At 65.0% G+C, this 16,729-nt stretch overlaps 1 protein-coding gene across 1 annotated transcript in view; it reads left to right on the top strand.

Moving 5' to 3' along the window:
* The first annotated feature begins 232 nt into the window (after positions 1 to 232).
* The window catches only part of PLXNA1 (plexin A1), a 61,507-nt gene continuing 45,010 nt past the window's right edge, over positions 233 to 16,729 (top strand). The window contains 4 exon segments of the mRNA XM_075995947.1: positions 233 to 1,532; positions 3,381 to 3,591; positions 15,624 to 15,721; positions 15,723 to 15,764. Coding sequence (XP_075852062.1) covers positions 264 to 1,532; positions 3,381 to 3,591; positions 15,624 to 15,721; positions 15,723 to 15,764 — 1,620 coding nt within the window. The 5' untranslated portion in view covers positions 233 to 263.

Genomic DNA, 16,729 nt, shown 5'->3' with positions numbered 1-16,729 from the left:
TCCTCCGTGTTCCCAGGCCGCGACGGTGCGGCGCTCAGGGGCTTTGCTTGGTCCCCGGTGACACCCAGCTCGCCACCTGCAGCCGGCCCCAGGCTGCGCTTGCTACTTGTGGGTGGATCGGGCCCGTCCAGGGCCACCAAAATCCGGGCGCTCGCGGCACCGCGCCTGTGCGTGCGCGTGCCCGAGCGTGGGGACCGCGCCCTCACTCCTCCCCGCACCCCCGCCCTCCCCTCCCCAGGGCTGAGCTTCGCGGTGGCATCGTGATGTTCGCGTCGCCTGCAAGGTTCGAGTGTCTCGACGGCGACAGCGCGGGGCCGCGGCGGCGCGCCATGCCGCTGCCGCTCCTCCTCTTGCTGCTCTTGTCGCCGCCGCCGCTGCTGCTGCTGCTGCTGCTGCCGCCGTCGGGGGTCACGCAGGCGGCGACAGCGTCGTCGCCGCCGCCGGACTCGCCGGGACCCTTCCGCACCTTCGCGGCCACCGACTGGGGGCTCACGCATCTGGTGGTGCACGCGCAGACGGGCGACGTGTACGTGGGCGCGGTGAACCGCATCTACAAGCTGTCGGGCAACCTGACGCTGCTGCGCACGCACGTCACGGGCCCCGTGGAGGACAATGAGAAGTGCTACCCGCCCCCGAGCGTGCAGTCGTGTCCCCACGGGCTGGGCAGCACGGACAACGTGAACAAGCTGCTCCTGCTGGACTACGCGGCCAACCGGCTGCTGGCGTGCGGCAGCGCGTCGCAGGGCATCTGCCAGTTCTTGCGACTCGACGACCTGTTCAAGCTCGGGGAGCCTCACCACCGCAAGGAGCACTACCTGTCCAGCGTCCGCGAGGCCGGCAGCATGGCCGGGGTGCTGATCGCGGGGCCGCCGGGCCAGGGCCAGGCCAAACTCTTCGTGGGGACTCCCATCGACGGCAAGTCCGAGTATTTCCCGACGCTGTCCAGCCGGCGGCTCACGGCCAGCGAGGAGGACGCCGAGATGTTCGGCTTCGTGTACCAGGACGAGTTCGTGTCGTCGCAGCTGAAGATCCCGTCGGACACGCTGTCCAAGTTCCCGGCCTTCGACATCTACTACGTGTACAGCTTCCGCAGCGAGCAGTTCGTGTACTACCTGACCCTGCAGCTGGACACGCAGCTGACGTCGCCCGACGCCGCCGGGGAGCACTTCTTCACGTCCAAGATCGTGCGGCTGTGCGTGGACGACCCCAAGTTCTACTCGTACGTCGAGTTCCCCGTGGGCTGCCAGCAGGGCGGCGTGGAGTACCGGCTGGTGCAGGACGCCTACCTGAGCCGGCCGGGCCGCGAGCTAGCAAGCCAGCTCGGCCTGGCCGCAGGCGAGGACGTGCTCTTCGCCGTGTTCGCGCAGGGCCAGAAGAACCGCGTGAAGCCGCCCAAGGAGACGGCGCTGTGTCTCTTCACCCTGCGCGCCATCAAGGAGAAGATCAAGGAGCGCATCCAGTCGTGCTACCGCGGGGAGGGCAAGCTGTCGCTGCCCTGGCTGCTCAACAAGGAGCTGGGCTGCATCAACTCGGTGAGTGCGCAACCTGGGCCACTGTCCCCGGCCACCACCGCGGCCGCCACCACCACGCTGGCCTCTTTGACCTCCTGGGCTGTGCTGGATGCTTGGTCCTGCGGCCTCCGGGCACCTGTCTCATGTCTAGACCAGCCCACTGGTGTGCCCGGAGAGTTTTCTTTCTTTTCTTTTTTTTTTTTGAGACAGTTCCCTGTCTGTCGCACCTAATCGTAATCTCATATATATATATATTTTTTATTATTTATTTATTTATTTTTGAGACAGAGTCTCACTCTGTCGCCCGGATTAGAGTGCCACAGCGTCAGATTCTAGCTCACAACAGCCTCCACCTCCTGGCCTCACACAATCCTCCTGCCTCGGCCTCCCTCCCAGGTAACTGGGACGACAGGCGTGCGCCTCCACGCCCGGCTCATTTTTTTTTTTCTTACATATTTTTAGTTGTCCAATTAATTTCTTTCTATTTTTTAAATAGAGACGGGGTCTCACTGTTGCTCAGGCTGGCCTCCAACTCCTGACCTGGAGCGATCCTCCTGCCTCGGCCTCCCTCCCGAGTAGCTGGGACTACAGGCATGCGCCACCACGCCCGGCTCATTTTTTTTTTTGCTCTCTGTATTTTTTTGCTTGTCCAGCTCATTTCTTTCTATTTTTTTATTTATTTTTTAAAATTTTATTTATTTATTTTTTTGAGACAGAGTCTTGCTCTGTTGCCGAGGCTAGAGTGCTGTGGCATCAGCCTCGCTCACAGCAGCCTCCACCTCCTGGGCTCAAGCAATCCTCCTGCCTCAGCCTCCTCCCGAGTAGCTGGGACTACAGGCATGCGCCACCACGCCCGGCTCACTTTTTCTACATATTTTTAGCTGTCCAATTAATTTCTTTCTATTCTTTTAGGAGAGACGGGGTCTCGCTCTTGCTCAGGCTGGCCTCCAACTCCTGACCTTGAGCGATCCTCCCGCCTCGGTCTCCTCCCGAGTAGCTGGGACTCCAGGCACGCGCCTCTGTGCTCGGCTAACTTTTTCTATATATTTTTATTTGGCCAATTAATTTCTTTCTATTTTTTTAGTAGAGACGGGGTCTCGCTCTTGCTCAGGCTGGCCTCCAACTCCTGACCCCGAGCACGATCCTCCCGCCTCAGCCTCCCAGAGTGCTGGGACGACAGGCGTGAGCCACCGCGCCGGACCAGGCGGGGAGAATCTTGTCCCTGCTCCCGGCTGGCGGGGACTAGCGTGTGACCAAGGGACACCTCTTGCTCAGTGTCCCCAGAGGAAGGGCCGGGGACTCTGCCCCGATGGATCTAGAACTTCCAAGACCGGGTTGTCTCTGGCTGCGATCGTCCCATCCCTAAACTAGTTTTGGGGACAGGGTGGGACAGTGACTCCTGTCCCCCAGCCCCGGGAGGGAACATTTCGTCCTGTTATCATCGGCTACGGCTACGGGCGGGCTGGGGACTAAGGGCGCTTGTCACATGCAATTGTCCCTCTTTTCCCGGCTTTCCAAGGATGACTTTTTTTTTCTACCCATTATCCAGAGGGGTAAACTGAGGCTCGGAGGGGACAGAGCCTCACCCGGGCCCCTGGCTGTCCCCTTTCTGGGCCCAGCATTTCTCTCTTTTTCCCCTGGAGGCCGGAGGACGGGGTGGCGGGAGGGACGGACAGGCCCCGGCTGTTCTCTCTTGGGTCCGGGGCAGCCTCTCCGACCCAGCCTCAGTTTCTCTTGTCATGCGGACCCTGGCCGGGCGCGGCCTGCTGCTGCAGTGGCTCCGTCCCCTCCCGTCGCCTCCCACTAGTGGAGGCCCGGCAGGGAGGCCCGGCAGCGAGCTGGGCCTCAACCCCGCCCGCTTCTCGACAGCCTCTGCAGATCGACGACGATTTCTGCGGGCAGGACTTCAACCAGCCGCTGGGGGGCACGGTGACCATCGAGGGGACCCCGCTGTTCGTGGACAAGGACGACGGCCTCACCGCGGTGGCCGCCTACGACTATCGAGGCCGGACCGTGGTGTTCGCGGGCACGCGCAGCGGCCGGATCCGCAAGGTGAGGCCCGGACGGGTGGAGGCTGGGGGTGGAGGCTGGAGGGGACCGGGGGCGAGGCTGGGTCTGGGGGACGGAGGCCAGTCGGGTCGCCAAAGACGGACGCCAGGTGACCTGGGGGGGGAGGGGAAGGGGACATTGTCGGAGGAGGGGGGTGGGGTCGGGGCGGCCCCTCCCCCTCCGGGTCGCTGTCGCCGGGCCTGGGGGCAGATCCGGTGTCGCTGAGCCAGCGCTCTGCCCGGGGACGCGGTCGCGCGTTGCTGGGGACAAGGACAGGCCAAGGGGGGGGGACCCGGGCCTGAGTCCCTGGCAGGGGGTGGGGGCGGGGCTCGGGGCTGCGTCCTGGGGGTGTCGCGGGATGGTGGGGGCGGGGACAGGGCTGGCCTGCTGCTCTGGGGTCGCCTGTCCTGATTGGGGACAGCAGGCATCCCAGGAGGGCTTCCCGGAGGCGGAGGCGGAGTGACTGACAGCGTCCTGGGGTCCCCGGCCTCGAATCCTGAGTGTGTGGGGGGGGCTGGATGTCAGGGTTGGTGGCCAGGGGTGTCGCGTCTTCTGTCACTCTGGGGTGGTGACTATGGGGACGGGGTCCTGCGACTTGGGGGCGCTGGGGGCTCAGGGAAGCGGCCACCGACTGTCGGCAAACACTGAGCCTCAACTTCCCCGGCTGGGAAACGGGGGGAGGGGCGGGGCTCCGGGCTGCTCGGCAGGGAGGGGGGACCGGGCCAGGGCGCCGGGGGTGGGACGGGGATGGTGAGGGGTGGCAGGTGACCCATCGACTACCCTCGGCGTCAGGGTCGCCTGAGGGGACCATAGGGGACTGCTGCCCTGAGGCTCTGGTGGCGGGGTCTTTCAGTTCCCCGGTGTGCGCCCCCTCCCTGACTGTAACCCCTAACCTCTAACCTTTAACCCTAAACCTAAGGCTTCCGGACCGTAACCCCTAATTTCTAACCTTTAACCCTAACCCTAAGGCTTCTGGACCCTAATTCCTAACCTCTAACCTTTAACCCTAAGCCTTCCTGACCTTAACGTCTAATTTCGAACCTTTAACCCTAAACCTAAGCCACCCTGACTGTAACCTCTAACCTCTAAACTTTAACCCTAACCCTTCCTGACCGTAACCCCTAACCTCTAACCTTTAACCCTAACCTTAAGCCTTCCTGACCATAAACTCTAATTTCTAACCTTTAACCCTAAGCCTTCCTGACCGTAACCCCTAACCTCTAACCTTTAATCCTGACCGTAACACTTCCTGACTGTAACCCCTAACCTCTAACCCTAACCCTAACCCTTCCTGACCCTAACCCCTACCCCCACCCTCCCTGACCATAACCCCTACCCCCACCCTCCCTGACCCTAACCCCTACCCCCACCCTCCCTGACCCTAACCCCTACCCCCACCCTCCCTGACCCTAACCCTAACCCCACCCTCCCTGACCATAACCGCAAACCTCTAACCATTAACCCTAACACTTCCTGACTGTGGGCCCTAACCCCTAACATTCAACCATCAACCTACGCCTTCCTGACCCTAACTACCCCTAACCCGAAACGGTAATGCCACGCTACCCGAGTGGAAACCGCTAACCCTACCATAACCTGACCTCCCAGCCCTAACTAAACCCTCAGCTTGTAACCCCAACCCCCAGCACTAATCTTCTTAAGACTAACCCTAACCCTAACGTGATTTCTAACCCTAATCTCTAAACCTGACCCCTAACTCTAACCTCTAACCCTAATTTCCAACCATAACCCTAACCTCGTACACTAACCTCCAATCCTAATCTCTAGCCCTAACTCCTGACTGTAACCTCTAACCCTAACTTCCAGCCTTAACCCTAACCCTAATGTCTAACCCTAAACTGTCCAACCCTAAACCCTAACCCTAACCCTAAATTCTAACCATAAGCTCTAACCTTAAGCCCTAACCCTAACCCTAACCCTAACCATAACTCAAACCCTAACCCAAACTCTAGCTCTAACCTGTAACCCTACACCTAACCCCAACCATAACTCTAACCCTTAACCCCTAACGCTAACCCTTAACCCCTAATGCTTAGCCCCTAACCAATAACCCTAACTGTAACCCTGAACCCCTAACTGTAACCTCAACCCTAACCCTAACACTTAACCCTTAAACCCTAACCCTAACTCTAACCGTTAACCCCTAACTTTTAGCCCTAACCCATAACCCTAACTCTAACCTTGAAGCCCGAACTGTAACCCCTAACCCGAACTAAGGCCCAACGCCAACTACGAACCCCAACCCTTAACCCTATCCCGGACCCTGACTCTTGAACCCAACCCTAACTCTACCCCTAATCCTAACCCTTAACCCCTAACCCTAACCCTTAACCCTACCCCGGACCCTGACTCTTGAACCCAACCCTAACTCTACCCCTAACCCTAACCCTTAACCCCAACCCTAACCCTTAACCCCTAACCCTGACTCTAACCCTTAACCACTAACCCTACCTCTAATCCTTAACCCCTAGCCTGACCCTGTAACTCCTAACCCTGAGGCCTAGTCCTAACCACTAACCCTGACCCTAACCCTGACTCCCTAACGGTAACCCCTAACCCTAACGCTAGCCCCACCACTAACCCGAACTCTGACTCTTAACCCCTAACCCTGACTCTAACCTTTAACCCCAAACCCTAACTCTAACACTTAACCCCTAACCCTAACTTTAACCCTTAACCCCTAACTGTAACCCCTAACCCTGGCTCTAACCCATAGCCCGTAAGCCTAACTCTAACCTTTAACCCCTAACCCCTAGCCCTAACCCCTAACCCTAACTCTAACCCTTAACCCCTAACCCTAATCCTATTCCTAACCCTAACCTGTGACCCTAACTGTCACCTCTAACCCCAACCCCAGCCCTGTAGAGTCCCCTGGGGGTGGCGCGTGTTGGAGGCCGCCCTGGGGCGGGATCCAGGGTCCCTTCCGCTTGAGGACACCCCATCCCGCGCCCGTCCCCTGTGGTCCGGTCCCCGTTGTCGCCAGCGAGCCGTGGTCCACCAGGAGAACGGGCTCCTCACCCGCCCCGCCCACAACCCGGAGCATGCGCGGTGGCCGCTTTCGCCTGGGGACGCGGCTGTCGCCCTGTGTCCCGTCCTCTCCCACGGAGTGGGGAAACTGAGGCCCAGAGCGTGGGGGCCGTGTTGAGCTGGGCTCGAGAGGGGGTGGAGGCCCATGAATGAGAGGAGGCCGTGCGGGGGCGGGGACAGCTGCAAATGGGGTCACCCCTGTCCCCTCCTCTTCCTCCTCCTCCTCCTCCCAGTTCCAAGCAGTTCCCCGCTGGGGAAACTGAGTCTGCGTGCGTCCCCGCGGACCCGACGCTGGTGTGGCCCTGCCCAGGTCCCTTTGCTCCGGAGACAAGTGTCCCCCGCCCCTCCCCCACCCCCAGTGTCCCCCTCCCCTCCCCCACCCCCAGTGTCCCCCGCCCCTCCCCCACCCCACAGTGCCCCCTGTCCCTCCCCCACCCCAGTGTCCCCGCACCCTCCCCCACCCGTGTCCCCGCACCCTCCCCCACCCCACAGTGTCCCTCCGACCCTCCACCACACTCCAGTGTCGCCCGCCCCTCCCCCACCCCCAGTGTCTCCCTGCCCCTCCCCCAACCCCATAGTGTCCCCGCCCCTCCCCCACCCCACAGTGTCCCCGCCCCTCCCTCACCCCACAGTGTCCCCTGCCCCTCCCCCATCCACAGTGTCCCCGCCCCTCCCTCACCCCACAGTGTCCCCTGCCCCTCCCCCACCCAGTGTCCCCACGCCCCTCCCCCACCCACAGTGTCCCCTGCCCCTCCCCCATCCCACAGTGTCCCTGCCCCTCCCCCACCCAGTGTCCCCCCGCCCCTCCCCCACCCACAGTGCCCGCCCCTCCCCCACCCAGTGACCCTGGCTTGGGGACTGGCTCTCTCTGTCCCCACGTGTCCCCACCAGGCGCCGTGTGTAGTCGGGGATGTCGGGGTGACTCGGGGCGTCTCGGGGTGTCCCCGCCCCTCCCCCAGGCAGAGGCAGCGCGCCCGCCACCCGGCCCCTCCCCCTGCCACCCGCTGTCCCCAGGCCCTGGGCCCCGGAGTCCCCGCCTCGCTTCCTCCCCGGCCCGGCCGTGGGCGACGTGGTCCCAACGCCAGAGCCCGAGAGAAGGCAACAGTGGAGGCTGCAAGAGTGGAGGCCGGTCTCCACCTGGAGGCCGTGGTCCCCTTGAGCTGGGTCCTTCCCTTGGGGACTCCTCCTCCTCCCCCAGAGCATGCCGGGAACTCTGTGTCCTCAACCCCTCGCCACATGCTGGAGCTCACAGCAGCCTCCACCTCCTGGCCTCGAGCGAGCCTCCTGCTTCGGCCTCCCTCCCGAGTAGCTGGGACGACAGGCATGCGCCACCACGCCCGGCTCACTTTTTCTATTTTTAGTTTTTTGCTTAATTTCTTCCTATTTTTTTAGTAGAGACGGGGTCTCGCTCTTGCTCAGGCTGGCCTCCAACTCCCAACCTCGAGCCATCCTCCCTCCTCGGCCTCCCAGAGTGCTGGGATGACAGGCGTGAGCCTCTGCGCCCACCTAATTTTTTCTATATATTTTTAGTTGTTTGGGTAATTTTTTTCTACTTTTTTAGTGGAGACGGGGTCTCGCTCTTGCTCAGGCTGGCCTCCAACTCCTGGCCTCTCTCTAGCCTCCCGCCTCGGCCTCCCAGAGTGCTGGGATGACAGGCGTGAGCCACCGCGCCTGATTAATGTTATATATATATATATATATATGTATTTTTTTTTTTAAATATATTTTTCTTTCTATTTTTTTCTAGTAGAGACGGGGTCTCGCTCTTGCTCAGGCTGGCCTCCAACTCCTGACCTCGAGCGATCCTCCCTCCTCGGCCTCCCAAGTAGCTGGGACGACAGGCATGTGCCACCACGCCGGGCTCATTTTTTTTTTCTATATATTTTTAGTTGGCCAATTAATTTCTTTCTATTTTTTTAGTAGAGACGGGGTCTCGCTCTTGCTCAGGCTGGCCTCCAACTCCTGACCTCCAGCGAGCCTCCCTCCTCGGCCTCCCAGAGTGCTGAGATGACAGGCTCGAGCAGGGGCCCCTGCCCTGGCTTTGACAAAGCATCCGGGGACCTCCGGGGACTTTGCAGGCGGCGCCCCAGGTCCCCGGGCAAGCGTGTTGTTGTGTCAAATCGCAGGCGACTAATTTAAGCCCCGCCGAGTTCAGCTGGTCGAGGCTAGCTCAGGGAGGCCGCCTGCCTCCACTGTCCCTAGAGCACTTCTGCTGCCACCTGCCTCCTCCCCGGGGACCCTGGGCTCCGCGCATGGCTCCCCTGTGGCCTCTATGACACCCCCGGGCTTTGCCGTGAGTTCCAACGACAGCCCAAGTAACCCCAGGGGACAGGGAAGTGACAAACCCCAGCCTCCCATAGACGAGGCTCAGCTATGGGGACAGTTCAGCGCCGAGCCACCCCCGTGGTCACCCTGTCCTGCCGCTCTTGCCACTAGACACCAGCCTCCACGTGGAGGACAGCCAGCCTCCACCCCGGGTGACCACGCCGCCCGGCAGAAACGGAGGCCCGTGGCCTCCTCAGCCTCCCTTTTTTTTTTCCCCCCAAGAGAATCTCAAAGTGTCTGTATTTTGAACGAGAGATCTCTTTTCTTTCTTTCTTTTTTTTTTTTTTTTTTGAGACAGAGTGTCACTCGGTCACCCCAGCTAGAGTGAGTGCCGTGGCGTCAGCCTCGCTCACAGCAGCCTCCGACTCCTGGCCTCCAGCGAGCCTCCTGCCTCGGCCTCCATTCTGAGTAGCTGGGACGACAGGCATGCGCCACCGCGCCCCATTAATCATTTTTTTCCTATATATTTTTTACTTGGCCAATTAATTTCTATTTTTAGTAGAGACGGGGTCTCGCTCTTGCTCAGGCTGGCCTCCAACTCCTGGCCTCGAGCGATCCTCCTGCCTCGGCCTCCCAGAGTGCTGGGATGACAGGCGTGAGCCTCCGCGCCCGCCTAATTTTTTCTATATATTTTTAGTTGTTTGGGTAATTTTTTTCTACTTTTTTAGTAGAGACGAGGTTCTCGCTCTTGCTCAGGCTGGCCTCCAACTCCTGACCTCGAGCAAAGGATCCTCCCTCCTCGGCCTCCTCCCAGAGTGCCAGGATGACAGGCGTGAGCCACCACGCCCCGGGCCAAAAGTCACACTTTTAATGACCCAGTTTGCTAATATCTTGTTTGGTGTCAAATTCCTCGGGGACTCGCTGGCAATCCTGTGGGGGGGGGGACGGGGTGGCCGGGACGTGTCCCCGAATTTGAGCACAAGGACAAGAGGGTGTCGTCCCTTTTTGTCATTTTTCTGCCCACAGTGGCTGCCGTCCCCACGCTGAGGTCAGGGAGCTGTCACCCGCGTGGTGGCCCAAGGCTGGGAGGTCGCCCAGCTGCCCGGGGCCAGGCCAGGCGGGGTGGAGGCCAAGCCGGGCAGTCCCCAACCTCCGGGCAGGGAAGTCGCGTGCGGGGTGCTGGCCTGCCGCCCGGGGCTGGCCAGACGTCCCGCCGGCCCGGCCACCGCGCCTGCCCTCGGCTGTCAAGAATGGTCCCTTTGTCACTTGGGGCCGGGCGCACAGCTGGCCCGGCTCAGGGTCACCTGGTCACTCCCGGGGGGCGGGGGGGGGGGACAGAGGCCTGTTCCCTCTGGCATTGGGACGCCGACGGTCCCCGTGGGTCTTCGGTCGGCTCCCAGTGTCCCCAGGCGGGACAGGGGCAGGGTTAGAAGGTCCAGGGGGAAACTGGGCAGGTGGCTCTTGTCCCCTGTGACCCCCCGGCTCGGGTCCTCGGGGCTTGGCATGTTTGTGGAGGCCGGGGGTGGAGGCCGGGAAGGAGTGGAGGCCAGGAGCGGAAGCTGGGAAGACGTGGAGGCCCGGAGCGGAGGCCGGGAAGAGGTGGAGGCCGGGAAGAGGTGGGAGGGAGGCTGAGTTTGACCCCTGACCCCAGGTTTTGGGATGGCGGGTGGCAGGGACAGATGTCGCGCTGGCTGGCCGTGACAGGTTCCGGTGGCCCGTGGGGGAAAGAGGAGGCACTTGGAGGAGGCCAAGGGCAGCGGGGACGAGGCCCCGGCTTCGGCCTGACACCCCCAGACCCCGCCGGGCCCGGCCGCCCAGAGGCGGGGAGGGTGGCCTCGCGGGGACAGCTGGGGACAGGCGTGGGGACATTGGCACGTGTGCCCCGCCCCCCGTAACCTCCAGCGACCCTGGGCCACCCTCCCGGTGGGCGTGGCCTCCCTGCACCCGCTTTCGGGGCAGATTCCCTGCGGCGTGCCTCAGTTTACCTCCAGCTGAGTGGCGTGGGGTCTTGAGGGGGCGTGGTCTTGGTGACTCTCGCTCCCAGTTTGAGTGTCGTTTGAACATCATTCCTGCGGCTGGCACTGTGCGTGACTCAGTTTACCTCCTGCTGAATGGCGCAAGGGGGCGTGGCCCTGGTGACTGTCGCTCCCAGTTGGAGTGTCGTTTGAACACGCGTGCGCACACGCGTCCCAGCCCACCGGGGGCGCGGCCTGGATTCATTCCCTGCGGCAGGCGCTGTGCGTGCCTCAGTTTACCTCCTGCTGAATGGCACAAGGGGGCGTGGCCTTGGTGACTCCCAGTTTGAGTGTCGTTTGAGCACGCATGCGCACCAACGCGACCCAGTCCACCTGGGGCGCGGCCTGGATTCCCGTGGCTTGCTCTGTGCGTGCCTCAGTTTACCTCCTGCTGAATGGCGCAAGGGGGAGTGGCCTTGGTGACTGTCGCTCCCAGTTTGAGTGTAGTCTGAGCACGCATGCGCACACACGCGACCCAGCCCACCCGGGGCGCGGCTGGATTCATTCCTGCGGCAGGCGCTGTGCGTGCCTCAGTTTACCTCCTGCTGAATGGCACAAGGGGGCGTGGCCTTGGTGACTGTCGTTCCCAGTTGGAGTGTCGTTTGAACACGCATGCGCACACGCGTCCCAGCCCACCCGGGGTGCGGCCTGGATTCCTGTGGCGGGAGCTGTCCGTGCCTCAGTTTACCTCTTGCTGAATGGCTCAAGGGGGCGTGGCCTTGGTGACTCGCTCCCGGTCGGAGTGTCGTCTGAACACGCATGCGCACACACGACCCAGCCCACCCGAGGCCAGCCCGGATTCCTGCGGCGGAGCTGTGCGTGCCTCAGTTTACCTCCTGCTGAATGGCGCGGGGTCTCAAGGAGGCGTGGCCTTGGTGACTCTCCCAGTTTGAGTGTCGTTTGAGCACGCATGCGCACACGCGACCCAGCCCACCCGGGGCGCGGCTGGATTCATTCCTGCGGCAGGCGCTGTGCGTGCCTCAGTTTACCTCCTGCTGAATGGCGCAAGGGGGCGTGGCCTTGGTGACTGTCGCTCCCAGTTTGAGTGTAGTCTGAGCACGCATGCGCACACGCGACCCAGCCCACCCCGCTTGTGACACCCCCCCCCCGACCTCCAGGGTCGCCCGCGCGGCGGTGGCCTCTCCTTGGGGACAGCTGCGAGGGGGACGGGGTGGCCCGGCGCGGGCAGCGGGGGTGACAGCTGGGGACCTGGCGGGCGGACAGCTGCACACGCGCGTGTCCCCCCCCCCCCCGCCGCAGCTGTCCGGGGCCACCTGTCCCCTGTCGCCGGTGTGTGACAGCCGGTGGGGCGGGGAGCTGCAGCGTGTTGTCCCTGTCCCCAACCACCCCTCCCCCCTGTGCCTTGTTTCCAAACCAGCTCCACCGGGGACACTGGGGTCCCCAGGCCAGGTGACAGGAGAGTGGCCGGCGGCCCCTGGCGGGGGCAGGTGGTGGCCGCCACCTGGGGGTCGCGGGGGCAGAGCCTGGTCCCCGTGTCTGTGTCACCGTGTCCCCTGTCCACGCGCCGCCCGGGGACCCCTGAGAGCCGAGGCCCGGGCCCGGCCAAAGCGAGCCACACACGGGACCCCGTTGGTGGCCCGCAAGGACAGGGGGCTCTGGGACTCGTGTCACCAAGAAGGGGGTGGGGCTTGGGTTGAGACGGGGTGGCTGGGCGGAGACCCGGGGCTTTGGGGGACAGATCCTGAGGCTTTGGGGTTGGGACAGTGGTGGTGGCCCTGTCTGTGCCCGTGCCCTCGTCCCGCTGCCATGGTGACAGCCATGCGTCCCTGGCCACCACGCGTCCCCCCACACGCGTGGTGACAGCCGCTCCTGTCACTCTCAGAACCGCTCTGTGGGGAGGTTCGAGCATTCCCCGTGCACAGTCGGGGAAACTGAGGCACATGAATTTAAATTTTTTTCGCACCCTTCTCTGTCCTGGCATGGAGGGGGTGGGTGGGTGCACAAAGCAGCTGGGGTCTGGTCGAGGTCCCCCACTGGCTGTCCCCCCCTCGCTGTCCCCCTGGCTGTCCCCCATGGCTGTCCCCTCCTGGCTGTCCCCCCCTGGCTGTCCTCTCGGCTGTCCCCTCCCGGCTGTCCCCCCTGGCTGTCCCCTCCTGGCTGTCCCCTCCTGGCTGTCCCCCTGGCTGTCCCCCTCCCCCGTGGGCTGTCCCCCTCCTCCGGCTGCCCCCCCCGGCTGTCCCCCCGCGGGCCGTTCCCCCCCCGCCGCCCCCCCGGGGTTGTTCCCCGGCTGTCCTCTGCCGTCCTCCCGGCTGTCCCCCCTGGCTGTCCCCCCTGGCTGTCCCCCCATGGCTGTCCCCCTCTGGCTGTCCCCTCTGGCCGCCCCCTCCTGGCTGTCCCTCCTGGCCAGTCCCCTCCTGGCTGTCCCCTCCTGGCTGTCCCCCTGGCTGTCCTCTCCTGGCTGTCCCCCCCTGGCTGTCCCCCCGTGGCTGTCCCCTCCTGGCTGTCCTCTCTGGGCTGTCCTCTCCTGGCTGTCCCCTGGCTGTCCCCCCGTGGCTGTCCCCTCCTGGCTGTCCCCCTGGCTGCCTTTCCTGGGCTGTCCCCCCGTGGCTGTCCCCCCGTGGCTGTCCCCTCCCTGGCTGTCCCCCTCCTGGCTGTCCCCCGGCTGTCCTCTCCTGCTGTCCCCCCGTGGCTGTCCCCCCGTGGCTGTCCCCTCCTGGCTGTCCCTCCTGGCTGTCCTCCTGGCTGTCCTCTCTCCTGGCTGTCCCCCCGGCTGTCCCCTCCTGGCTGTCCCCCCGTGGCTGGGCCTCCGCTGCCACCCCGGCTGTCACCTCGGCTGTCCCCTCCTGGGCTGTCCCCCTGGCTGTCCCTCCTGGCTGTCCCCCCTGGCTGTCCCCCCGGCTGTCCCCCCCTGGCCGTCCCCCCGGCTGTCCCCCCCCCCGGTTGTCCCGGCTCCTGTGTCTGGTTTGACTTAACCCCGGGCCAGGACGCGGCTGGCGGGTATAGGGTGGCCCTGCCCGCAGGAATGCTGCCGCCCCCGCCCTGGTGGCCCTGGGGTGGCCCTGGCCTGTCGCAGCCGGGGGGAGGGGGCTGTGGGAGGGGAGGGGGGCGGGGAAGGGGCGCCCGTCCCCGGTGACAACCGTTTGTTTGGTATACCGCTAAAAAGGCTCACGCCAGAGCCGCATAATTGTCGCCGGGCTCTCTTCCGCAGGATCCGTGATCTGCGCCCATGGCGAAGAGACGCCGCCCTCCCTCCCCTCCCCGTCCTCCTCCCCTCCCCGTCCTCCTCCCCCTCCCCGTCCTCCTCCCCCTCCCCGCCCTCTCTCCCCTCCCTCCCCGTCCTCCCTCCCCCTCCCTCCCCGTCCTCCTCCCCTCCCCGTCCTCCTCCCCTCCCCGTCCTCCTCCCCTCCTCTCCGTCCTCTCCCCCTCCCCGTCCTCCTCCCCCTCCCTCCCGCCTCCCCTCCCCGTCCTCCCTCCCTCCCCGTCCCTCCCTCCCTCCCTCCCCGTCCTCCCTCCCTCCCTCCCTCCCCGCCCCTCCCTCCCCTCCCCGTCCTCCCTCCCCTCCCTCCCCGCCCCTCCCCCCTCCCTCTCCGCCCCTCCTCCCCCTCCCCGCCCCTCCTCCCCCTCCTCTCCGTCCTCCCCTCCCCCTCCCCGTCCTCTCCCCTCCCCGTCCCCTCCCCTCCCCTCCCCGTCCCTCCTCCCCTCCCCTCTCCATCCTCCTCCCCTCCCCGCCCTCCTCCCCATCCCCGTCCTCCTCCCCCCTCCCCGTCCTCCTTCCCCTCCCCGTCCTCCTCCCCATCCCCGTCCTCCTCCCCTCCCCGTCCTCCTCCCCCTTCTCCCCGTCCTCCCCATCCTCCTCCCCTCCCCCATCCTCCCCGCCCCTCCCCGTCCTCCTCCCCCTCCCCATCCTCCTCCCCCTCCCCATCCTCCCCGGTCCTCCCCATCCTCCTCCTCTCCCCATCCTCCTCCCCTCCCCATCCTCCTCCCCCTCCCCGCCCTCCTCCTCCTCCTCCCCGTCCTCCTCCCCCTCTCGTCCTCCCCATCCTCCTCCTCCTCCTCCCCATCCTCCTCCCCTCCTCCTCCTCATCCTCCCCGCCCTCCTCTTCCCCCTCCCCACCATCCTCCTCCCCTCCTCGCCCTTGTCCTCCTCCCCTCGTCTTCCCCATCCTCCCCATCCTCCTCCTCCTCCTCCTCTCCGTCCTCCTCGTCCTCCTCCTCTTCCTCTTTGTCTCCCTTTTCCTCCACCTCCTCCTCCTACCTCTCTCTCCTCCCACTCTTCCTCCCCCTCTTCCTTCCTCCTCTCACTCTCCTCCTCTCTCTCTGTCTCTCCTTCTCCTCCTTCTCCCCCTCCCCTCTCCCTGCTCCTCCCCCCCCCCCTCTCCACCTCCTTCTTTTCCCTCCCCCGCCCTCCCCTCCCCTCTTCTTCCTCACCCCCTCCTCCTCCTCCTCTCCTCCTCCTACTCCCCTTCCTGCCGCAGCTGTCCCCAACTCCATAGCAGCTCCATCCCCCACCCTGCGGCTCCTGTCCCCAGCCCCGCCCCCACCCCCTGCAGAGACCCCGCCTGGCGGGGTTGGGGGGACATTGGTGACGCTTCGGGACATCGGTGACGTCGGGGTTTGGGGTTCCGCCGCCCCCCCCGCGGGCGCCGCAGCCCCCAGACACTCCAGCCCGGCCCCTGCCTCGCCCCCCGCCGGGGCGGGGCTGTCACCGCGCGGGTGTCGCCTTGTCGCCGTGGCTGGGGTCGGGACACGGCCTGGACGGCCCCTGTCCCCGCAGCCCTGCGGGACCCGGCCGGCCCCGGCGGGCGGGCGGTGGCCGACGAGAGAGCGTGGGTGGCCCAGGACGGCAGCCCGGTCCTGCGCGACCTGCGCCTGCAGCCCCGACCGCCGCTTCCTCTACGCCACCGAGCGTGCAGGTGCGTGCGCGGGTCGTGGGGTCGCCGGGCGGCGGGGGGACACTGGGTGGCGGGGGGCGCCGGGTGGCGGGGGGGGACACCGGGCGGCGGGGGGACACTAGGTGGTGGGGGTCACTGGGGTGGGGGACACTAGGGTGGTGGGGGACACCGGGCGGCGGGGGGACACCGGTGGTGGGGCACTAGGTGGTGGGGGGAGACACCGGCGGCGGGGGACACTGGGTGGTGGGGGGACACTAGGTGGTGGAGGGGACACCGGGCGGCGGGGGGACACTAGGGTGGTGGGGGGACAAGGTTGGGGTGGTGGGGGACACCGAGTGGCGGGGGACACTAGGTGGCGAAGGACACCGGGTGGCGGGGGGACACTAGGTGGTGGGGGACACCGGGTGGCGGGGGGACACTGGGTGGTGTGGAGGGGGACACCGGGTGGTGGGGACACTAGGTGGTGGGGGTCACCGGGCGGCGGGGGGACACTGGGTGGTGGAGGGGACACTGGGTGGTGGGGGACACTAGGTGGTGGGGGACACTGGCGTGCGGGGGGACACTGGGTGGAGTGGGGACACGGGGGTGGTGGGGGGATCCCTACCGGGTGGCGGGGTCACCAGTGTCAGGGTCTCCAAGTGTCACTGGCTGGTGGGGCCATTGCACAAATGGGGGCGGCCACCTCCCCGCCCCCTCCCTGTATGTGACTTCCCGCCCCTCGTGAGTTTTTCAGACTCGGTGTCACTGAGGTTGGGCTTGGGCTCCTGCGACTCCATGAATGCAGACACCCGGACCAGCCCCGCTCTGGGGCGAGGCCCAGGCCCCAAGTGGGTTCAGGGCCCCTTCCCCCGCTCCTCGCCCCTGCCCCCACGCCCAGGACCCCTGTCCCCAGGCGCGTGCCCGGCCTGTCGCTCGGTGAGCCGCGGGGGTGGGGGTGGGGGGTGACAACAGGGACACCGGGGTGGCCCGAGCTACGGGTTCTGCCCCT

The sequence above is a fragment of the Microcebus murinus genome, chromosome 20 (genome assembly GCF_040939455.1).
Source record: "Microcebus murinus isolate Inina chromosome 20, M.murinus_Inina_mat1.0, whole genome shotgun sequence".
In the NCBI taxonomy this organism is placed as follows: domain Eukaryota; kingdom Metazoa; phylum Chordata; class Mammalia; order Primates; family Cheirogaleidae; genus Microcebus; species Microcebus murinus.
This window is presented reverse-complemented; position numbering and strand designations above follow the sequence as displayed.